We start from the raw sequence: 22,336 nt of genomic DNA on the forward strand, positions 1-22,336 counted from the left end.
GAGGGAGCCTAGCCACGGCACTGAGTTTATGAGTACTACACATCTGGAACGAAGGTACTTAATGACCAGATTAGTATGTAACTACATACCGTGTACACGGTATGTACACGGTATGTAGGTACATAACCGCGGTATATATTTAAAAGTTATTCGAGCCGTTATGTTTATAAGACTCCTTATTTAAAATGTCGAAATGCATTGTTGGTGTATGGTGAAAATTAATCATGTTTATATTTAATTTTGAAACTGAAATAAAATAAGAATCAAAATAGTTATTTTGATTTAATACTTATTATAAGTTTAATAAAATTTATCCAAAATTTTAATTATTAAAATATAAACCAAATGAAGAAAATGGGCCTTGTTTTATAACTTATATGCTCACCCCCATTGCCATTTTTTTTACAGTGGCATTTTCGTTTCGCCTGATATCTTTTAAAGCTTTTGCGCTAAGAAAATCGTTATGTTAAATAATCAGTTATTTAATTTGTACCTAATATACTGTGTATTCATATTGAGAGACATTCAGAATCAGTTAAATCTTTTGCAATATTAAGCTTTTCAGATACCATTTAGATCAATCAAAAGTACAATTCAAATAATCTAAATCTAAATAATAATCAAAAAAGCTATAAAAAAATATGTTGGCTAGGTTATTAAATGGTAACAGCGCAAAATGTTTCAGTTAGTTTAAAATTGTTATTTTATTTTATTTACTGTTTTTTGTTTTTTTTTTATTTTTCGGTAATTTTTTTTATTTTGGTGCTTTTATACTATTTCTATTTACCAGGAAAGAGTTAAATTACATTAATATTTTACGATGTCTGACGAAGAAGACGAACAAGGTCAGAAGAAAGGTAACGCTCTGCCATTATGGGGAAACGTACAAACAATGAATATCAACAATTTGGTAGTAACTAATATTTTATCGAGTCCTTATTTCAAGAATGAACTGTTCAAGTTGAAAACCTTTCATGAAGTGGTTGATGAGATTTACTACAAGGTCAGTTTGTACTTTCCCAAGCAAGACCATGTCGACCTTGGGGTCATGACATGAAGTGTTATGCTGGAAGGCTATCATCAAATTGGAAGATTTACTTCATGTATCTTGGCACCCCTTATAATTATTTTTTTGTTCATGTTAGTTTTAGCATTGTATTCATTGAAAATTGAAGCTAGATGTTTAAACCATAATGTAGTACATATAGTGTTAAGGGTGTGGAGAGTGTTTAAATATTTACAATTAAAATTTTTATTTACTTCGAAAAATGAAGTTCTTCTGGTTTCTAAATTTGAAAATAGTTTTATAAGATTTTAAAAGCAAATAATTATTTTTATTTTTAGAAATTATATTTTGTTTCTTTGTTGATATTACCATGTTTAATTTCACCATCATGTCATAAGCATGTCACCATATGTTGCCATCATCATATCAATTGCATGATTTTTGTTATAAAAATATCATTTAAGTTTATGAGATGAATTTATGATAACCTTCCACCATTTCATGTAGTTATTGTGTAATTGTTTTTTAATCTTAAAAGATTTTTTTTTACTTTTTAGAAAATTATTTCACCTAAATTTCTCAGTTTTTTTCAAAACTTTTCCTTATTTGTATTACTTATTAAATTAACAAATTATTATATTCTTCTCTCTTTTACTTTCAAATCATGTCCCTCTCCTACTGGGATCTTTGTACTCTCTTTTTTTCCCCATTAATTAGAGAAGTAAAAAAAGGTTTCCAAGGAAACAAAATTAAGATTTGGATGGCTCTTCTTAAATTTTATCTCTTGTTTTATCACTTTTTTAAATAAATTTAAAACTAATTATTATCAAAATTAATTTTGTTGTAATATTTAATATGTAATATGTTTTAAAACTATATAGTAATAAAAACAGTGACTTCTAAAATTATTTAATACTATAATAGTAATTACAAATAATTTAATCTTACTTAAATTATTTAAAAAAATCAATGGTTTATAATTAGGTTGATCATCTAGAACCATGGGAAAAAGGAAGTCGAAAAACACATGGTCAAGTTGGAATGTGTGGCGGTGTACGTGGTGTTGGTGCAGGTGGTATTGTATCCAGTGGTTACTGTTTATTATTCAAACTTTTTACCTTAAGACTCACTGAAAAACAAGTTTATGTGTTGTTAAATCATACTGATTCTCCGTACATTCGTGGCATGGGCTTTATGTTTATTCGATACTGTCAACATCCAAATACATTTTGGGATTGGTTTGAACCATATCTTGAAGATGAAGAAGAAATTGATCCGAAGGCAGGTATGTTTTTAAGTAATAATACTTGTTATAATAATGTTAAGCTCCCACAAACATGACTAAATTTATAGTTATTACAAAGAAAACAGAGTTAATATTTAATATTATTTTAGGTCTTCAAATTTTTTTAATTATTTTCTTTCTATAAAAGAGAAATCTAATAAGCATTTTTTAAACATCTTTAAATGAAGTTTACAAAATATTTATTTTTTAAAAAATTTCACAAGATGTGCTTGTCAAGCTAAATAGTCTAAAGTATTTTAAAGCAAAAAAAAGTAAGATCCATACTAAGTAAGATCAGAAACTAATAAACTTAAGTTATAAAGTTTTTGAAATATCTATAACATAAATTCTGGCATTTTGTACATTTTTCTAATAAATAGTTGAATAACCTATCAATAAGTTTTAGGATAACTCAAGTGACATTGCTAGGGACAGACTACAGGTACAACACCAAAAAGAGTATTTTTTTTCTTTAACACTTGTCTATTAATGTAACATGGCATGTTAACAGGCAAGTAGTGTAGACAACAAGTTTTTAATAGAAATGTTTTTTTTACTTGAATTTTTTTTTTTTTTTTTACTTTTTTAAATTTATAAAATTAAATAGTTTGCCCTATAAAATTAGTAATAAAGGCCATTTTCTATAGGACATATATTCTTGTGAAGCGAATTTTTTTCGCTAAGACAAAACGCTGTTTTGATTTCCACTTACTTTCTTTTGCGCCACTTTTTTTTCATTGTCAACAATAAAAGTAGCAGCAATAAGTTTACACTGTATGTTTAACTAAAAGCAATTATTACTTTTTTAGCATACTTTTTACTTTGAAGTATGTAGAAATTTCTTTCCATGCATTAGTTTTAATATTTCTTATATATAAGATATTGTTTTGTAATGTAATAATTTTATATAAGGTTTTTATAACAAAGTATAAGAAAATAAATGCTAAACTCTGATGTGAACATTTCTGTTAAACTGTTACTGCAAGAACGAACATCAGGTTTACTTCCATGTAGGGTTTTTCACAAAAAGGTTTATCTTCGTGTGACCACTTGAAGATAAACCTTCCTATGAAGTGTAACTTTCGGAATTGGCAGTGTGCAAATTTACATTCGTAAATTCTCGATTAAAGTTTTGCTCCTTATTTGATGAATTTACAAATGCTTGTCAATGTTTAGAGTGAGTTTATAGAAAATCAATAAAAAGCCAGGTTAAGAAATTTGTTTCTTTGACACTTTAAAAACAATGTGCCTTCGCTTTTTTTACTATTGATATCACGTGATATAATATTCAAAACTTGATTGGTTTTCGCTTATGGCAATTCGCAAAAAGTCGAAATTAATCTGGCTTTTTATTTTCGCTGCAGCGAAACACTGTATCAGCATAATAGCCAAAAATGTTTTATCTGCGCATGCTTATCGATGAAAAAATTTGCTTCGCGCGAATATTTTGTCTTGTGGAAAATGGCCTTAAAAGTGAAACAAAAATTAACAAGATTAAAAAAAAAAAAAAATACACTGCTAGGTTTCTGTTTAGATTTAAGCAACTCAATATTTGGCAATAGGGAAAAATTTGTAAAGCTCTGAAAATTAGAAAAATATTGAGTTTGTCTTTAATACGGCCTTAGCATTGCTACTTCTATCTAAAACATAATAAAATCTTTTTAATATAAATGCTTAGCACATTAGGGCTAGATCAAAAGGATCAAAATCAGTATTTATTGTCAAAGAGTAATGTTAAGCTTTATTGGTAGAATGCAAGTTTGTTAATTAAATGGGGCAATAAAGGAGTCTGAGCAATCTTCTGAGTTGTAAAAAGTTGGAACCTCTTTCCAGAAGGCAGGTTCACAAGATTCAGTTGAAGACTTGTTGAATGTTTTAGAGAGAAATAAAGAGAGTTCTGAAGAACTTTTGCAACATAAAAGTTGTCTAGACTACAAGTTGTAGTCAAGTGAGAAATAATTTTAGCAACACAAGCGAAAGTGATATGAAATTCTAACATGGCTTCTAACTTGTTTCATTGGGATAGATAAAAAGAAAAAACTCTTTGCAGAAATGGAAAAGAGATGGAGTGTTAACTTTTATTAATGACATTGTTAAAGATTTTTCTAAAGTCTGTAGCATCTAGTTTTTGAGATAAAATACAATCTGAGAATAATGGACCTTAGCATCAGACAATTCCTTTTTTGCATAAGTTTTTTGTAATGGTGAAAAATTGTACTCCAGGAACTGTAATAAGTGACCGGGGTTGATATTTGACCGGGGCTGGGTTTGATAAAGTATAGCTGGAGCCGGGTTTGTGTCCGGGGCTGCATAAACATTTATTCATCTTAAAGTATACTTTTTTTATTCAAAATTCATGTCATATTTTATATATATATATATATATATATATATATATATATATATATATATATATATATATATATATATATATATATATATATATATATATATGTATGTATGCATGCATATATAAACATTATTATGATTGACATGATCGTCACAATTATCATTATGATCACAATCATCATTATGATGATAATGATGCTGATGATGGCATCATCATCATCTAATCATATTCTCTTTTGGCAAATACTACACCATATAAATACTAAAGTTTATATAAAAATGAAAGGATATTGTATAATAAATAAATAACAAACATATATGTTTATATCCATAATATGTGTGCATAAAGCACATCTTGGAAGCTTTTATTCCTTCTGGACTAAAAGTTAGGAAGCTTTTATTCCTACTCTTCAAGTCAAACCTCATTTGACTCCAAATTTTTCACCATTTTGAGCAGTTGCTTTATTAAACATTAATCATTTTTTTCATCTTTTTTCAATAACATTTCTTTTATAAATAAATGTCCTTTTATTATTCAAAGAAGCCAATGTAAAAAGGTCCTATCTGATGTTAAGCTCTGTTATTCTTAGTTTACTAAATCTTGTATCTTATATCAGATGTTAATTTCTAGAGACTTTTGGTTAGTCTTTTACAATGTCATTAACTAAAGTAAGTTCAACATTTAATCTCTAATTTATGGTTTTGATCTTTTTGCTTCTCCCCATAATAAAGCAGAGTTATTTGCAAAGAAATCTTACTCTAATTTGACTCTTGAATATAATGGCCACACTCTTCCTGTCAGTTAAACAGATTAACCCATTGCTAAACATCAAAATCACTCTGGATTCCAATGCTAAAGTTAATTCTCAATTAAACACTTCTTCAGTTTGTGCTTCAGACAAGATTTTCATCATAGTCTTAAAAAAGTGTTCTCCAGAATTCTCTTCAATTTATGCTAAATTTTTGAATAGTGCTAAATAAGAGGTTCCAATTTTTGACCCCTCCAACTATCCTACAATTAGTCTTCACTCTGTTATTAGTTTCTTTATATAAAGGTTTTGAGATTATTAAATATTTCTTTCTAACTGCAGTATTAAAGTTATTCTTGAAGGCCTATGCTCTTCTTTATTTCAAGTAACTTTAAGCGTACCACAAGGTTCTATCTTTGCTTCTGTATTGTTTCTTATCTACAATATTGATCTTCATGAAAATTTAACATCTAAAGTGGCTCTATTTGCTGGCGACTCAACTTTATACTCTTGTCTTAACAAAAAAATCTTCACTTTTTGATTGCTTAGAACAAGCAGCTGATTTTTAATCTGATCTCTCTTCTGTAACAGCCTAAGGCTTGCTGTGGCTTATGGATTTATATTCTAGACTTGAAATCCACAATTTTTGTTAGACAACAAAACTCATTTATTTACTGCAAAAAAATACTGCAATAATGTTGGTATTCCTATATTGATGAATAACAACCCTCTTACTCTCAGACAAAGTCTAAAAGCACATTATAAATGTAATTAGACCTACTTTATCTGCCAAGCTTGAGCCACTCTCCCCTTGTTGTAAGGTTGCATTTCTTTCTTTTTTCTACAAATACTATCATGGTCAATGCTCAAATGAGCTGTCATCTCCATTACGATAAACCAAAACTCATTCTTGCTTGGCTTCTTATTCAACAAGTTGCATCCTTTTACTGTATCTGTCCCTTCATGCTATAAAAAATTTTATTAAACCAGTTTTTTTCCTTTAACATCAAAAAACTTAGCCATCTCATGTTTTTGTCTTAGCCATCTTCATGTTTTTCTTTTATATACAACCTTTTAAGTCTTAAAACCTACAAGTCTTCAATTAACTATTTCCTAGTATTTTTACTTATTCTCTATTTTAAAATAACTCATAACTTAATAGCGGTTGCTTGTAATCTTGTTGGAAGTAAATTAGAGTTGGAAAATATATTAATAAATGTCAGTATTTAATAAATAGTAAATGTAAGCATAATATTATGATATATAAAGTTTTATAAATTTTTTCTATATAGTCTCTGCTATGAACCCCTGCTAAATGTTATAGTTTTGCCAGGGCTGGGTTTGAAAAAAGTCTCATTTTTAGCTTAGGGGACAGGGCCAGGGCTGGTACCCCGGTCACTTACGAAGGAGTTGTTCTAGTAAAAAAGATATAAGAAATGGTTAGAAATAGTAGCTGCACAAGAATGAGAAAACTTTGGGGTTAAGTGAGACTTGAATTAAAGCCGACAAAAAGGTATTAGACTTTCATGTCTTTTTAAATCCAGAAGTTATAACAGATACCCAATTTTCCACATACAGACAAACCACATAAGTTTGAGGATTGTTAAAAAAAAAAAAAAATCAGTTTTTTAACCCAAATCTCATGAATTTTTTTTTTATTGCAGATCATAAGTATTTGACACTTCAAGAGCTTCTGGGTACTTGAGTGTCCTTTTAGGACTCTGTATCCCTGATAGAAACAATTTAGTGCTAATGTTGTTTGCTTTTAAAATGCTTTGTAGGTACTTTATTCTTATTTAAAATTAATAAAGAACCTGAATTGTCCATAGGCACACCTCCCTCCCTTTTTATTTGCTTAATCAACCAAGAGTTATAACAAAAGGCCTTTTTATGTGGCATTCTTACCATAAACACTAAGAGGGACACCTTTTATTCTAAACAAGGCACTAGTACTCTTATGTTTATTAAATATATATACTCTTATGTTTATTAAATATATATAGTTAAATATAGCATCTCTGAGAACTATCGTTAGGAAACCTTACTACCAGCCAACCTAAGAACCATTAAACTGATATTTAGAGCTATAATCCGATTAGGAGGTAGCAGAAAGAGTTACATAGCTACCATCAAGTTCTCTTATAAACAACTAGATAATTTCTCTTATAAGCAAATAGATTGAATTGGTCTCAAAATATTTCTAGCGAGTGATTTGTATATCACTTATAATCAATGCTATATAAACAACAGCATAAAAAAAATGCATAAATCTAAAAAATAAAGTAGGGTATAGCGGGGCATATCAGGACAGTGGGACATAACGGGATTTATATTTTTCAGACAGGATTTTTTATCCTCTTTTAGAATCTGGTTTTAAAAAATATCTGGAATTGAACTTTTTGAATAGTTTTAATTTCAGTAAAATGACTTTTGTGGGGCGTATCGAGACAACAAGTTATTTATATAATTGACCATTCCTCTTATTATTATTTCACACAATGCATTATGGTATTTATATGTACAGAAAAATCAAAAACATGCAATTCATAGTTTTTTTAATTATTTCGTAGCTTGCTCGTACATAGTAGTTTTCTCTCATAATTAATTACATTTACTCCAAAATCTTTTACGAATCTTGTTTTCTCCGCAGGAGAGTAATTGCATTGTAATATAAACAAATATTTCAACACAGTTGTAGATGAGTTTCGTTAGAGAAATTTGTTTGAAGTTTATTTTACAAGTATACATAAGTTAAAGAATATATAATTAATTCAATAAATATTGGTTGATTCTAGCTTTTTTAAAAGCGCTAGGCTTTCCACTAAATGCAACATTTTGTGTAATTACAAATGAGGAATTTAGCAGCGATGAAAGCAAAATAATCTCTAAAAATGTAATTTAATGGTCAAAAGACAACATCTCGGTTTCCGATAACACATCAACATATATTTACTTATATGGTATAAGACAATATTTTGAAAGAATTGCTGCTAACCATTAAATAACTAGTTATCAGTTATTTAAAGAGAACTGTGTAAAATAGATTATTAAACTAAATATTTTATTATATAGAATCAGGGATGCAGAGTCCCAAAAAGGACTCCAGATTTAAAAGTCACAAAAAGATTACTTTATCCAAGTTTTTGGTATCTAGGAGCTCTAAAAATATAAATAAGTTTATGGACTACTAATAGGAACAAAGTTAAGACTTTTAGGTTAGAGGAACAATCATTTTATGAGCCCAGAGTCCTTAAGTATAATGGCGGCAAGGACTCTGGGCTTGAAAACAATAAATTTCAAGTCTTTAAATCTCATGAATTTTTTTCTTGTCGCAGATCATAAGTCAACAAACATGTTTAGAGCTTCTGGACACTACATACTTGGAAAAAGTATAGATATAAAGCCGGAGTCCTTTTGGGACTCCGCATCCCTGTATAGAATTAAACCAAAGAATGACAATGGCTGTGTTAACTATTGAAATTAAATTTGGCCAAAATCATTTTGTGAAATATTTATTAATGAGTAAAAGCCTAGTTATAATGAAAAAATTTCTACATTGTCTGGAACATTTGATTAAAACTAATTTGACTGAGAAAAGTTAAAGCTTGCTATAATGTTAATCAATGTTTAGAAAATAATTCAAATTAAATCAGAAACTAAAGATCAATACAAAAGCAAAAAAGAATCGAAGAACAAAATAAAAAACTTACTGCATCAAGCTTTGGTACAGTTATTAACCATAGAAATAATACTCCTTCAACTTCATTGTTAAAAAAGCTTATAAGAAACTGTGATAGTAGTTTACAATCACAAGCTTATTAGTGGGGTATTGAAAATGAAGATATTGCTTATGAAAAGTTTAATGAAAAAGTTAACTGTGATGCTAAAAAATGTGATCTTGTTATAAATCCTAAATGCCGTGGCTGGTTCTAGCACTGATGAGTTGTGTATTAAGACAGCTACATAATAATTAAAGTGCTCTTTTTTAAAAAAAAATCTTTGTGTACAAAAAGCTTGTACCAATAAAACTTTTTGTATGGAAATAGTAATAGACAGCAAAAACTAAAAATCAAACAGTTAATTTTACCAATGTCAAGGTATCAAAGATTTTACAGAAAAGAGTTAAATTGACTTTGTTCTATACAAAAATATAGACTTTTTTGTGCAATCAATTAAATTTAAAAATGAAAACTGGTTCAATAAGATTTACCTTGTTTAAATACATTTCATTTTCAGTTTATGATAAAAAATATTTGAAAGGATTTAAAAGTATGTAAAAGTTATTATAAGAAATTAATATTTTTTTTATTCTTCAATATTTTCTTTGTTGGGAATTGCATAAAACAATAAATTTTTATGTTTTATTTAGTTGCTAAAGCATTTAGGTACACAACATGTAAAATCCCGACTTCTTTTTTTTGTTTGTTTTTTAGTTGAAAAACATTGTTTGGTGCACTTGTTGTTATCTTTTCTCTGAAGTCTTAAATAGTGCAATGTTTACTCCAATAATATAGTTTTTAAAATTTGAACTAAAAAATTTAAAAGATGTGAAATAAAAAATTTAAAAGATGTGAAATAAAATATACCAAAGTCTATTGGGACAACCTGAGTTCTTTCAATATTTTACTCGACTTATTTTTGTTGTTTACTTCAGCGTACATACAAATACCACAATGCATTGCATTTATGGGGAAAGGTCAATTGACTGCCATTTTGTTTACAGTTTGATGACTATTTTTAATCTAAAATATTATTTTCATTATTTAGAAAAGCAATAATAGTAATAAATTCAAAGGAATTGTTATTTTTATAACTTAACTTTGATTATTAATAGTGTTTAATGTAAACAATGATGGTAAGAAATTATATAAGATAGATCAATCATCCAAAATGGGATGAAATGCGAAAAGCTGCTGATACATATGGCATATTTAAATTTGCTCTACATCGGCATATTGCGAATAAGCCAGCTCGTCAAAAATGATATCAAATAGTTACAGAATATTATTTGTGATTTATGTAATCCATAATAATTTTCGTTTAATTTTAGATTTAGTAGTAGTTGCCAATTTAATAATATATACTAGTTTTGCCCAACTTAAGTTTTAGAACAATTTCTTAAATTTGTATAAGTGTTTAAGAGTATTTTATAATTTAACACATAGTTTTTTTTATTACAGTTTTTTTTTTTTTTTTTGTGGTGTATGGGTGTGTAATTTGTATGGACATGTAACTTTTTTAAGATTTTAGATGTCTGAACAAGTTTAAATGATAAAATGCCTTCATTTTTTATCACTTGTAAAGCTTTACAATTAATGAATAACTCCTGCTTTTTCACTGTCCCACTTTACCCTAGCCATTTGCAAAATGTAGAAGTTTTGCTAGCCTAGAGTTTCGTTACTTTGGTTGTCAGCTTATTTTTAGAAATTTTTTTTTGTTTTTCTGTTTTCTTACATCAATAAATTTGATGTAAGAAAACAGAAAAACAAAAAAAAATTTCTAAAAATAGCAAACTTATAAAAAATAGTGTTAACTATGACTAGTTTATCTGCAACTAGCATTTGTTTCTGAAGTGTACCTATATGTCTTGCTCTACCCTACATATTTTTTTGTCAATTTAAATGCAGAATTTCTTATTCCTGCCCTAGGGCCACTGTCTTTTCTTTCTAAAAACCTTTATTTATACTGAACATCTATCCAACCAGAGAGGATTCTAGGGGGGAGGGTCTTACACACACGTGCCCCCAAAAAAGTGATTTTCAAGTTATAGTTGGGTTTTTTTTAGGAATGTAGTCGACTAATCAGTTATTTGACACAATTCAGTTCAGTCAGGTGAGTTTTAGTTTTGAGGACTTTTTTCTTAGGAACCAGTCTGTACTTTGTAAGGATTCACCCCCCCCCCTTATTTTATTTGTAGAATCGCCACTGTATTCAATATCTCTATAAATCTAGAATTAACACATATTCTTGCGTACTCTTACTCCTTCACTCCTTCTCTGAGCTAGTACAGCTGCACATGTTCCAAACAAGTGATTAGACATTGTTGTTGTATTGTAAAAATTTGTTGAAACAGTTAAATACTTATCAGTTAAGAGTATCCAGCATTCATTATTCTAGGAATGAAAAAATTTAACAGGTTTACATCTACATCAGCTTATTAGATGTAGCTAGGCAACAGAAATTTTCTGCTAACCCCAAAGGAGATTTGTGTAAGAGGTTTCTACAAGACAGTTGCCAGGTGTTTTTTTTACTGGTTATATTATCAAAAGGAAATCTAATATTCTGTCTCTCATGCATGGAAATTTTAGCTCTTGTAATCTGACATCTCTGACAAATAGTTTAATTCTTTGTTAGACATTTCCATTACTCCTGTGCCTAAAGTTATTTTTAACTTTTAGTTATTTACAGTTTTATGGTTCAGGCAACATCTTTTTGACAGTCTTGGCAAATTGTTCTAAACTCTTATCTGTATTGTTGATACTTTTTTATTTAGATAAGTGCTTATCTAAATCTTGTTATCCTGTCTGCAAGAGATAGAAATAACAGCATCTGTTATTTCTATCTTTAAAATATCTGGAAATCTCTCTTACTCAGCTGGCAATTTTACTTTTAAAAAGACACCCAATTAGAATATTCAGGTGTGGTTAGTAATCGACCTGGGTTGATATTTGACCGGGGCCGGGTTTGATAAAATATAGCTGGGGCTGGTTTGTGACTGGGGCTGCATAAACATTTATACTAATATATCCTAAAGTATTTTTTTTTAATTCAAAACTGTTATATTTTGTATATATATGCATATATAAACATCATTACCATCATCATCATCATCATCATTATCTTCTCTTTCGGCAAATACTACACCATATAAATACTAAGGTTTATATAAATCTGAAAGGATATTGTATGCCAGCATTTAAACAAATAGCAAACATATATGTTTTATCCCTAATATGTATGCATAAAGCGTATCTCAGAAGCTTTTATTCCTTCTGGACTTAAAGTTTATAAGCTTTTATTGCTACTCTTCAATTTTAAATCAAACCTTATTCTACTCCATATTTTTCACCATCTTGAGCAGTTGCTTTATTAATCATTTATTGATCTTTTTTACAAGAACGTCTTTCTTAAGAACGAATATCCTTTTATTATTCCAAGAAGCTAATGTAAAAAGGTCCCATCTAATGTTAAAAGGTCCCATCTAATGTTAAGCTCTGTTATTCTCAGTTTACTAAATCTTGTATCTTATATCAAATGTTAAGTTCTAGAGACTTTTGGTTAGTCCTCAATGTCATTAACTAAAGTAGTCTAAAATTTAATCTTATTAATTATATAATATTTAATAATATTTAACTTTTAAAAAGTACTAATTAAGTGGTTCCAATTTTTCAAAACTCTAGAAAACACTTTGACCTCTATCCTACAATTAGTCTTTACTCTTTTTCAGTTTCTTTATATAAAGGTTTTGAGATTATTAAATTATTTTTTACTAACTGCAGTAATAAAGATATTCTTGAAGGTCTACACTCTTCTTTATTTTAAGTAACTTTAAGGGTACTACAACGTATCTTGTGGTACTCTTAAACCTTTGCTCATGTATTGTTTCTTATCTAAAATATCAATACTCATAAAAATTTAACATCTAAAGTGGCTCTATTTGTTGACGACTCCACTTTATACTCTTGTCTTGACAAAAAATCTTCACTTTTTGATTGCTTAGAACAAGCAGCTGATTTTTAATCTGATCTTTCTTTTGTAACAGCCTAAGGCTTGCTGTGGATTATGGATTTAAATTCTGGACTTAAAATCTGCAATTTTTGTTAGACAATAAAACTCATTTATTTACTTCAAAAAAATATTGCAATATTGCTGGTATTCCTATATTGATGAATAACAGCCCTCTTACTCTCAGACAAAGTCTAAAAGTACATTGTAAATGTGATGCAATCGTGATGTAGTGGTAGAGCGCTTGCATCAAAAGCAAGAGTTACCGAGTTTAATCCCCACCACATCCCTGGTAGTACCGCGCTCAACTTGCTTCTCTGCGCAGTGGCCTTGGTTGTCAAGGTTCATGTTTCAGAGTTATATAGTTTAGAGAGGGTTATAACCACAATTAAGTAGCCTCCTTGTCTGTAGTGGTGTTTTTAGTCTTGGGGAGGTAAATTAACATAAAAAAATAATAATAAATTAGACCTGCTTTATCTGCCAAGCTTGAGCCACTCTCCCATTGTTGCAAGGTTGCATTTCCATCTTTTTTCTATTAATATCATCATGGTCAATGCTCAAACAAGCTATCATCTCTATTAGGATAAACCAAAACTCATTTCTGCTTGTTTCTTATTTAACAAGTTGCATCTTTTTACTGTATCTGTCCCTTCATGCTATAGAAACTTTTATTAATCCAGTTTTTTTCCTTGCATATCAAAACAACCTTATAACTATTAGCCATCTTCGTACTTTTCTTTTATATACAACTTGCAACTTTTCAAGTCTTCAGTTAACCATTTACTAGTATTTTTACTTATTCTCTAATTTAAAGTAACTCATAACTTAAAAGTGGTTGTTTGCAATGTTGTTGTAAATTAGAGTTTGAAAATATATAAATATATGCCAGTATTTAATAAATAGGAAATGTATGCATAAAATTATAATATATTAAGTATTACACATTTTTTTCTAGCCCAGGCTATTAGCCCCTGCTAAATTGTATAGTTTAGCTGGGGCCAGGCTTGAAAAAAATCTCATTTTTAGCTGGGGCCCTGGTCACTTACTAGGTCTGGTTCTTTTTAGGTACCCAGATACATTTTAAATATCCTTTATTCCAATATTCAAAAGCAATCTGAATTAGATGTTCAACAAACATTTAAATTTTATCTTCATAAATGGTTCAGATTTGGTATTCAAATCTGAACCATTTATGATGTTTGAATACCCAAATCCAAAATTAAAACATCCCGAAAGGTCAAAAAAAAAATAGATGTATGTACAGGGTGTTCAAAAGAACCTTCACTTTATTTAGTTTTATTTATAGTTATGACTACGGCATGCAAACCATTTCTAATACCGCTACTACTTTTTTTCAATATTGATTATACCGATATTATTGCCTTTATTTATACAAATATAAATTACTTTTTTGCTTTCTTTTTAGCTATAATGTTATGGTATAATAATATAAAGGCTAAAAACCACGATGAATAGGGATTGAGTGGAGAAGTCTTTAAATAAATGTTTTTATGCCTGGAAATATAACTTCCTGGCATAAAAACATTTATTTCAACAAAAATACAAGTAAATGAAATAATTTCAAGATTCCTCAACTAAGGCTGTCGACTGATACCCAGGCACCCGGGTACCTGTCATTGATTACTGCCTGGGTAGCATTATCAAATAACAGGTAACCATTATTTAATGATATTAAACTTCCTTTCATTTTTTTTTTAAGTTTATGTTAATATTGTTTAATTGTTATATTTTGAAATATAACAATTAAACAATATTACCATGTGAAAGAAGATCTTAAAGATGTTTAAAACCTCAATAGTTACAATTAGTTTCTCACCATCAGAATTTCTAAAAACATTGACATAACTATCGGAAAGTTAATTGAGTTTCTGATTCAGAAACACACTTATTGTTCCTTCATATTACGTGCAATGTTTGAGGAGTTAACTGTTACAATTGACAAACTGATATACAAACTCCTTCAGTTTGTTTATCAGTTTGTCATTTGTAAAAACTCTTTCAGAAGATGAAGTATACTTATTTTGAAGCTCAATCAATGAAACCTAAATTTCAGTTGAGCAAATTATATTTAAAATGTTTTCAGTTTTTTTATAATAAAATATACATTTTGTTTGAGAAAAAAAAGGTTTTAAAATTATTTTTTTTTAAGTGGGCTTAAAAAGTTTACTCTAAACTAAAATGTTATAAAAAAATGGCGTTCATCAATTTAATTGTTGTTATTTCTTTTTTATACTTTACTTTTTAAATAATTGCAATAAAAACATAATATTAATTTCGATGGTGTGCATCTTTGGCACCCAAAACAGTGGGCATGTTAGTATTTCGAAGCCATGATTGGGAGTTGTGTAATCTGGACATTGAAAATAAAATTTAGATAAAAGTGAAAAAGAACAACTTTAAATAAATGAAATCATTGAATAAAAATTTTTTATTGACTATTTATAAGTACAACTTTTATAATTAATGTTTTTAATGGGTACCTGTATTGACTACTTATAAGTACAACTTTTATAATTACGATTTTAATGGGTACCTGTGTATATTTGATGGACAGGTACCTGTGCAAGCATTTTTACAATTTTTACATCCTTTGTCTTAGCATCTATCACCGTTTTCTCCTTTTCAAGTATTTCAGATGTACCTTTGAGTTTCAATGTTGCTGGCATCAGTTAACAATTCTTAAAGTTAATAGAAGTTAATAAAAAATTGGTTGTATAAAAATTTTTTGAAAAAATTGTTCAAAAATAGGAGAGGTCTAAACACTGAAAGAATAAATTGCTTTTAACAACAGATGGCATATCTATGACACTATTTGTTAAGAACTATAGACATTCAACTAAGTTACTCTAGTATTTGTAATAATCAATCAAAAATACTTTGCTAATTTGTAAATACCTTGTGCAATCAATAGTTAGGGTAACCAGACATCCTGGTTTTGGGGGGTTGATTTTAGGTATGCTGTTTATGCTACTTTAGCATAGCAAACGCAAGTTGAACAACGCAAAAAGAAAAGTCTTTAAGAGGAAAAAGAAATTGAGGGGAGGGGGTTAGACCACCAAGTATATAAAACTTACATGGGGTTAATTATGTATGCATGGGGTGGGGGTATAAAAATGTACAAGGTGCAACAGGGGGAAGGTGGGGGTTCCAAATCTGGAAATTTTTGCGTACATAATATATGGATGGCCCCTATGAAGATCTCATAAACCTTTAATAGTAATCTTCTTACTCAGGTAAAAAGAATGAAAAAAATCAACACCAAGTGAAAATTTTTTTTAACATCTTTGTTTCCAACAATGCTGGAAGCAACCACTAATTAGAGTTGGAAGTTACTCGAAGAGAAAAGATGAAGATTGTAGAGCAAGATAACAATTGGCAGACGACTTAAAGGATTGCAAGTTATATGAATCAAGAAAGCAAGATGAAGGAAGCGAAGTCCAAAGAACTGGTGTTCGAAGAAAAAAACTAGACGAATAAGAGTTTTTGGAGCACTTAGGAATAGTTACAGAAAAAGGATGAGACTTAATTGAATGACGAGTAATACGAGAATGAATTTTAGTAGATGGCACAAGAGACACTAGCTCTTTAGAACAGTGCCCATTATATTATTTGTAGAAAAGAGAAGCAACATTACGACGATGTGATAATGGTTGGAGGTTAGCTACAAGAGCAGGTCCAACTATGTTTACAATGCGTTTTTGCATCTTGTCTAAAAGAGAAAGAGCATCATTAGAAGATCCACCCCAGATATGGCAACAGTATTCCATACAAGGCCAGATTTGAGATTTATAGAGATAGAGAATAGAATCAAAATGAGAAAGTGTCGAGCTCGATAAAGAGATGCAACCTTAGCAGATGTTAATTTTGCAACAGATTTGATAATTAGAAATAATGTAGACAATTAAAATAGTATTTATGTTTCAACTCCCCTCTGTAATTCAATGCAACTATAGAATTATATTTTAATGTACTGAGGCATTTATTCGTAAAGTAATAACATTTAATAATCTAATTTTTTACAACCATACGGTAAGTATTAACAAATGTTATTTTTTTATCGTATAATATATATATATATATATATATATATATATATATATATATATATATATATATATATATATATATATATATATAAAGTATAATATATATTTCTTGAGCAACGTAGTAGCAATAAATGTGAAAATGTTTTTAAGAAAAATGTGATATTTTGCAATATTGACATGTTTCGTAATATACATACTACATTTTCAAAAGATAAAATTGCAATTAAACATCTGGAATATAAAATCAAAATTTTAAGACATTACCAAGAAATATTAACAGAGAATATATTAGAGAATTATATTGGAGAAACCTCCAGACATTTAACAACAAGGATTTATGAGCACCTTACAAGTGACAAGCAATCTAATGTTTACATTTAATTTCATCTGTTAATTGTAAAAATTTAACCAACTATAATTATTTTAAAATTTTGGATATTGCTCCTAACAAAAACAAATTGAAAATAAAAGCACTCCATATTAAATAGGAAAATCCATCATTAAATAAACAAACTGCTTATTTGATGAATTTTTTAAAATTGTTTTAACAAATGTTTAAAATTGTGAAAAAATAATACAACATACCTGGTGTTAGTTTTTGGATACTTAAGTTTTTTTCAAATCTTTAGGTTTTACATTTTCAAATAAACTATTTATACTGCATAGTAATATTTCAAGTTTTATTTTGTTTATACATTTTTATTTTAAAATATTTTTAAAATAAGAATTTATAAACAAAATACTTAATATTTTATTCCCATATTTAGGATAAATTTTATACAAATTCAGTCAGTATTAGGATTAGATATAACCATAAATGTATGGTATTTTAATAAAGTTGAAAACATTGCTTTTAAAAGCGAAAGTGTAGCATTTATAAAAAGTAATAATATAAATGAGATCAAGATGTTCAATTTTGTTTTTGTATAAACAGGTGGATAAACATTACGTTTAAAGAAATTCAATTTTTGTGTCCTGTTATACATGCATTAGTACATTAAAAGAAATGTATTTTTTGCATCCTGTTATAACAAATTCATTTTGAACTACATCGGAACAAACAGGGCTCCAAATAAACATCGTTTAAATGTTTTCTAAGGACCAAATGGGTATTATTTCAACTATCATCTAATTAGATATCTCAACTTTTACAACATATTTTAAATAATCAATATTTTAATCAAATTGTTAAGGGTAATAACATGTTTTTACTGTGCCTAGAAACAGTGAAGCAAGTGCTTTACTGTTTCTAGGCACGTAAGAGAGAGAGAGAGTAATGCATAAATGTATAGCAAAAGGAACAAGTTTTATAATGGAAATGCATGTTGCTAATGGGGATATGGATCTGAAGAAACTAAGTGTCGTTGAGAAAAATTCATGATGAAACAACATAGATAGCAAGAAAATTAACAAATAGTTCAATGGCATATGTAGCTTGTTTTAAGGGGGAAATTCAATTAATTTCTAACTTCCAGACATAGAGCAAATTCAAACATTTATATGCTAATACTTGTATGATAAGGATGTTTTGCAAAAAGCTGTGATGATTGCAGACTGGAAGCAATAAAAAAAGTTTTTGTTGACTAACGCCCCCTTCCTGCCCTTATCGTGTGAGCAACAAGTGGATAATATTGTTTTATTATTCTCATTTAAGTTTATATTCGTTAATAAATTTTAAATTTCATAAGATAGTTTGTTTGCGTTCAAAAATTATGACCATATAAAATTTGTAAGCCCCTCAAATTAAATGAGGTTTAGTCAGGGGAAACAAAAATTTTAGATTTTTTTTTCCTGGCTCTAATCTTTTGCAAAGCATCTTTATTTGATATAAGAATAAACATAAATGTTTTGAGTTTACTTAAAACACCAAATCGTTAAAATACCTGCAACTTTTGTATATGTTGTTTCTTGCATGCCTTTCCCTAAATTTTTTTACAAAAATTTTGTTCCTTAATGCCTAAGCACTAAAGTAGTAATAAAACATGTATTATCCATATATATGAATGATGCCTAGTTTATTTTCTCCTTAAATTGTTATAATTTTATATAATTCTTCTTTTGTTGAAAACGAAAGGCCAATTTTATATAAAAAGCAAAGTTTTAGAATCAAAGTACGGTACAAACTCTTAAGTCAAAAATAAATTTAATAGAGTTTATCTAATAGCTAAATGTTGAAATTTCTTACTTAAAATATCAAAAAAATATCACAACTAAAGATCATTATAAGAACAGGTTTTTAGGGATTTTAAGTTTGTTTTGCTTTTCAGAAGTCTTTACTTTTTGGATCATTTTTATAATAATTTATTTAGCTTTATTTTTTATGGCGACTTGTTTTATATGTTTATTAAATTGGTTACATGGGCACGTAAAATTAGTTTTTAGTTTATTAAATTCTAATTTTTATTAATGCTTTTGTCGCTTCAATTATTAAACTTTATTTAATGTTGCTGTTTTTTATTAGGTGGCGGTTGTTCTATGACTATTGGTCAGCTTGTTCGAAGCTTTTTATTAAAGCTGGATTGGTATGGTACGCTATTTCCAAGAATACCTGTTCCGATTCATAAGGAGATTGAAGCTAGTCTTAGAGCTATAAATTTATGCGACGATCGGAAAGTATATGCTGACGAAAATAAAGAATCATCTAGAGAGCGTCGCTCGTCGCAAACTGATGAGAAAGCTGATCCAAGTTTTGGAGAAGCAGAAAAGCATGCTCGTAAAAGAAGAGATGAAAAGTCTCCTCGTAGAAGTAGTGACAAGACACGAACCTCGAGTCAAGAAAGAAAAGATAAAGATCAACGCCATAGCAGAGAACATCACAGTGAACGTCGCGATAGCGATAGATCGGATAAAAGGTCCTCTAAAGATCATAAAGATCATAGGTCTGCGAAAGAACGCCGTAGTTCCAGAGAGAAATCCCCAAGTCGTCATAAATTGTCAAGAAAGCGTAGCAGAAGTCGTGATCGTTACAAGTAGCAGAAATAAATTAACTAACCAGGAGAAAGTTTGGTGAAAACTATGATTAAAGAACAATTCCCGAAGAATATCGCCTTAAAAATAACTTCAATATTTTAATTACATGAATATTTTAAATGTTATTCTTAAGTTTTCAAGTATACGTTACGGAACAGTTCTCGCTTTCATCATGTACAAGAGCTACTAGCAAGTTTATTTGCTTCTTAACAGATTTTTTTATGAAAATAATGACTCAATATTTACGTAGTGATTTGTTAACAAAAAAATATATGCTAACAGGATAATGTCTAGTGATTAACTCACTGTAGGTATTAGTATATTTATGACCAGATAAATATTTGGAAACCAGTATAAGGCGTTGAAATAGTTGTCATAGTTACAGGCGTTTTTACAATGGTTTTTGTAATCTAATACGAATAAATAATAGAGGGTTGGGTGTTATTGTAATGATTTTAAAATGTTCTGCTGGTTGCTAAACTTCCTCGTGTATCGACTTATTCTATCGACTTAATTTCCTCGTGTATCGATTTATTTGCAAAGATTTGTTAAGGCAATTGACACTATTGATCACTGTATTCTTTTAAAAACTTACGAGGTATAAATTCTGTCGTTGGGTTGAAAGCTACCTACTAACTAAAAATCAATATATGCAATATATTAATCTAATGCATAATGAATATTCTGTTCGGAGTGCCTCAAAGATCGGTTCTCGGCCCGCTACTATTTTTAATTTATCTAAATATTGAAATGCATGTTATATATTATAATTTTAATATTGTTATGGTATATTAATTTATATAAATAATTTCAATAATACATTAGCAAAATAAAGTTCCATCATGTTTGCAGACAAATCTAATAGAAATATAAACCAACGATATGCGGGCATGGATATCAAATTTAAGAAAGTAAATGATTGGTTTAGGTCTAACTTTTTCAAATGAGTATGCTAAAAAATCGCAATATAGTTTGTGCTTTACAAAAACGCAAGGAAACTTAAAATGCTCAGAATTTAATGGTTATGAAAGTACACAAGATAAAGTTTATTTTTGCAGTACAGTAAACTCCCAAAAAGTATAACTTAATAAAAAAAAATAATAACTTTTACTAAGATTTTGATTTAATTTTTCTTCTAAAGTTCGAGTTATCGGAAGAATATTAACGACAATAAAAAAATGGTTCGACTTGCAAATGTTTGAGGTAACGGGGATTCGATTCATCGAGTAATTTTTATGAGAAAGTATTAGTGAGGGTTCAAGAAGAACTTGAAAGTACTTCAAGTTACTGGAAGTTTGAGATATAGGGAGTTCACTGTATTTTCTTTCACTAATTTGTTACAGTAGTTTTATTAAGTAAAATGTTGTATTAGTTTGTTGCAGTATGTATGTTTTTTCCACTAATATATCCTAATAACTTTTTCCAATAACGTGTTCAGTGACAATCAAGTTAAATTTGGATCAACGTGCTTCTAAAAACGTGTAATCTAGTATAAAAGGTAGTTGACGTGTCGAAAAAGTTCACCCTTCGCTTCTGGAATAGAGCAGAGCCGGAACCAGCTTTTTTGGGTCTTTGAGATAGCTAACTTCCAGACATGGAGCAAACTCCAAACATTTATATGTTTATACTTATGTCAAATAAGGATGGTTTGCAAAAAATTGCGATGATTGGAGGCTGGCAACAAAAAAGCCCCAAATTTTGTGCCCTTCCTCCCTGGCTTAAACGTGAGAGCAACAAGTTGATGAAATATTTTTTGTACTGCTTTTAACTAGACTAATATTCATCGATAAATTTTAAATTTTATAGTAAAATATTTTAGCTTTCAAAAATTATGACTATATAAAGTTTAAAACCCCTCAATTTGAGGGGGTTATAAATTTTATATGGTCATTATTTTTGAACGCTGAAAGATAATACTATGAAACTTAAAATTTGTCGATGAATATAAGTCTAGTTAAGAACAGTACAAAAAATATTTCATCAGCTTGTTGCTCTCACGTTTGGTGCAGGGAGGCACAAAATTCGGGGCTTTATTGTTCCCAGCCTCCAATCATCGCAATTTTTTGCAAAGCATCTTTATTTGACATAACTATAAACATATAAATGTTTGGCGTTTGCTTCATGTCTGAAAGTTAGCTACCTCAAATACCAAAAAAAGCTGGTTCCGGCTCTGTAGAGTGAATAT

At 28.9% G+C, this 22,336-nt stretch overlaps 1 protein-coding gene across 3 annotated transcripts; it reads left to right on the plus strand.

Moving 5' to 3' along the window:
* The first annotated feature begins 430 nt into the window (after window positions 1-430).
* Window positions 431-20,452, plus strand: LOC100206537 (pre-mRNA-splicing factor 38B). 3 transcript variants are annotated; one of them, XM_065805831.1, is made up of 4 exons: window positions 431-663; window positions 791-1,003; window positions 1,991-2,291; window positions 19,643-20,452. In XM_065805831.1, exons 2-4 carry the CDS (start codon window positions 821-823, stop codon window positions 20,152-20,154), a joined length of 996 nt encoding a protein of 331 aa, XP_065661903.1. In that variant the 5' UTR covers window positions 431-663; window positions 791-820; the 3' UTR covers window positions 20,155-20,452. The 3 variants fall into 3 exon arrangements, with proteins under 3 accessions (XP_065661903.1, XP_065661902.1, XP_065661904.1); XM_065805830.1 differs by having other exon boundaries at window positions 436-684; XM_065805832.1 differs by having other exon boundaries at window positions 575-684; window positions 791-1,140.
* The last annotated feature ends 1,884 nt before the right edge of the window (window positions 20,453-22,336 follow it).

Source organism: Hydra vulgaris, chromosome 09, assembly GCF_038396675.1.
Source record: "Hydra vulgaris chromosome 09, alternate assembly HydraT2T_AEP".
Lineage (NCBI taxonomy): Eukaryota > Metazoa > Cnidaria > Hydrozoa > Anthoathecata > Hydridae > Hydra > Hydra vulgaris.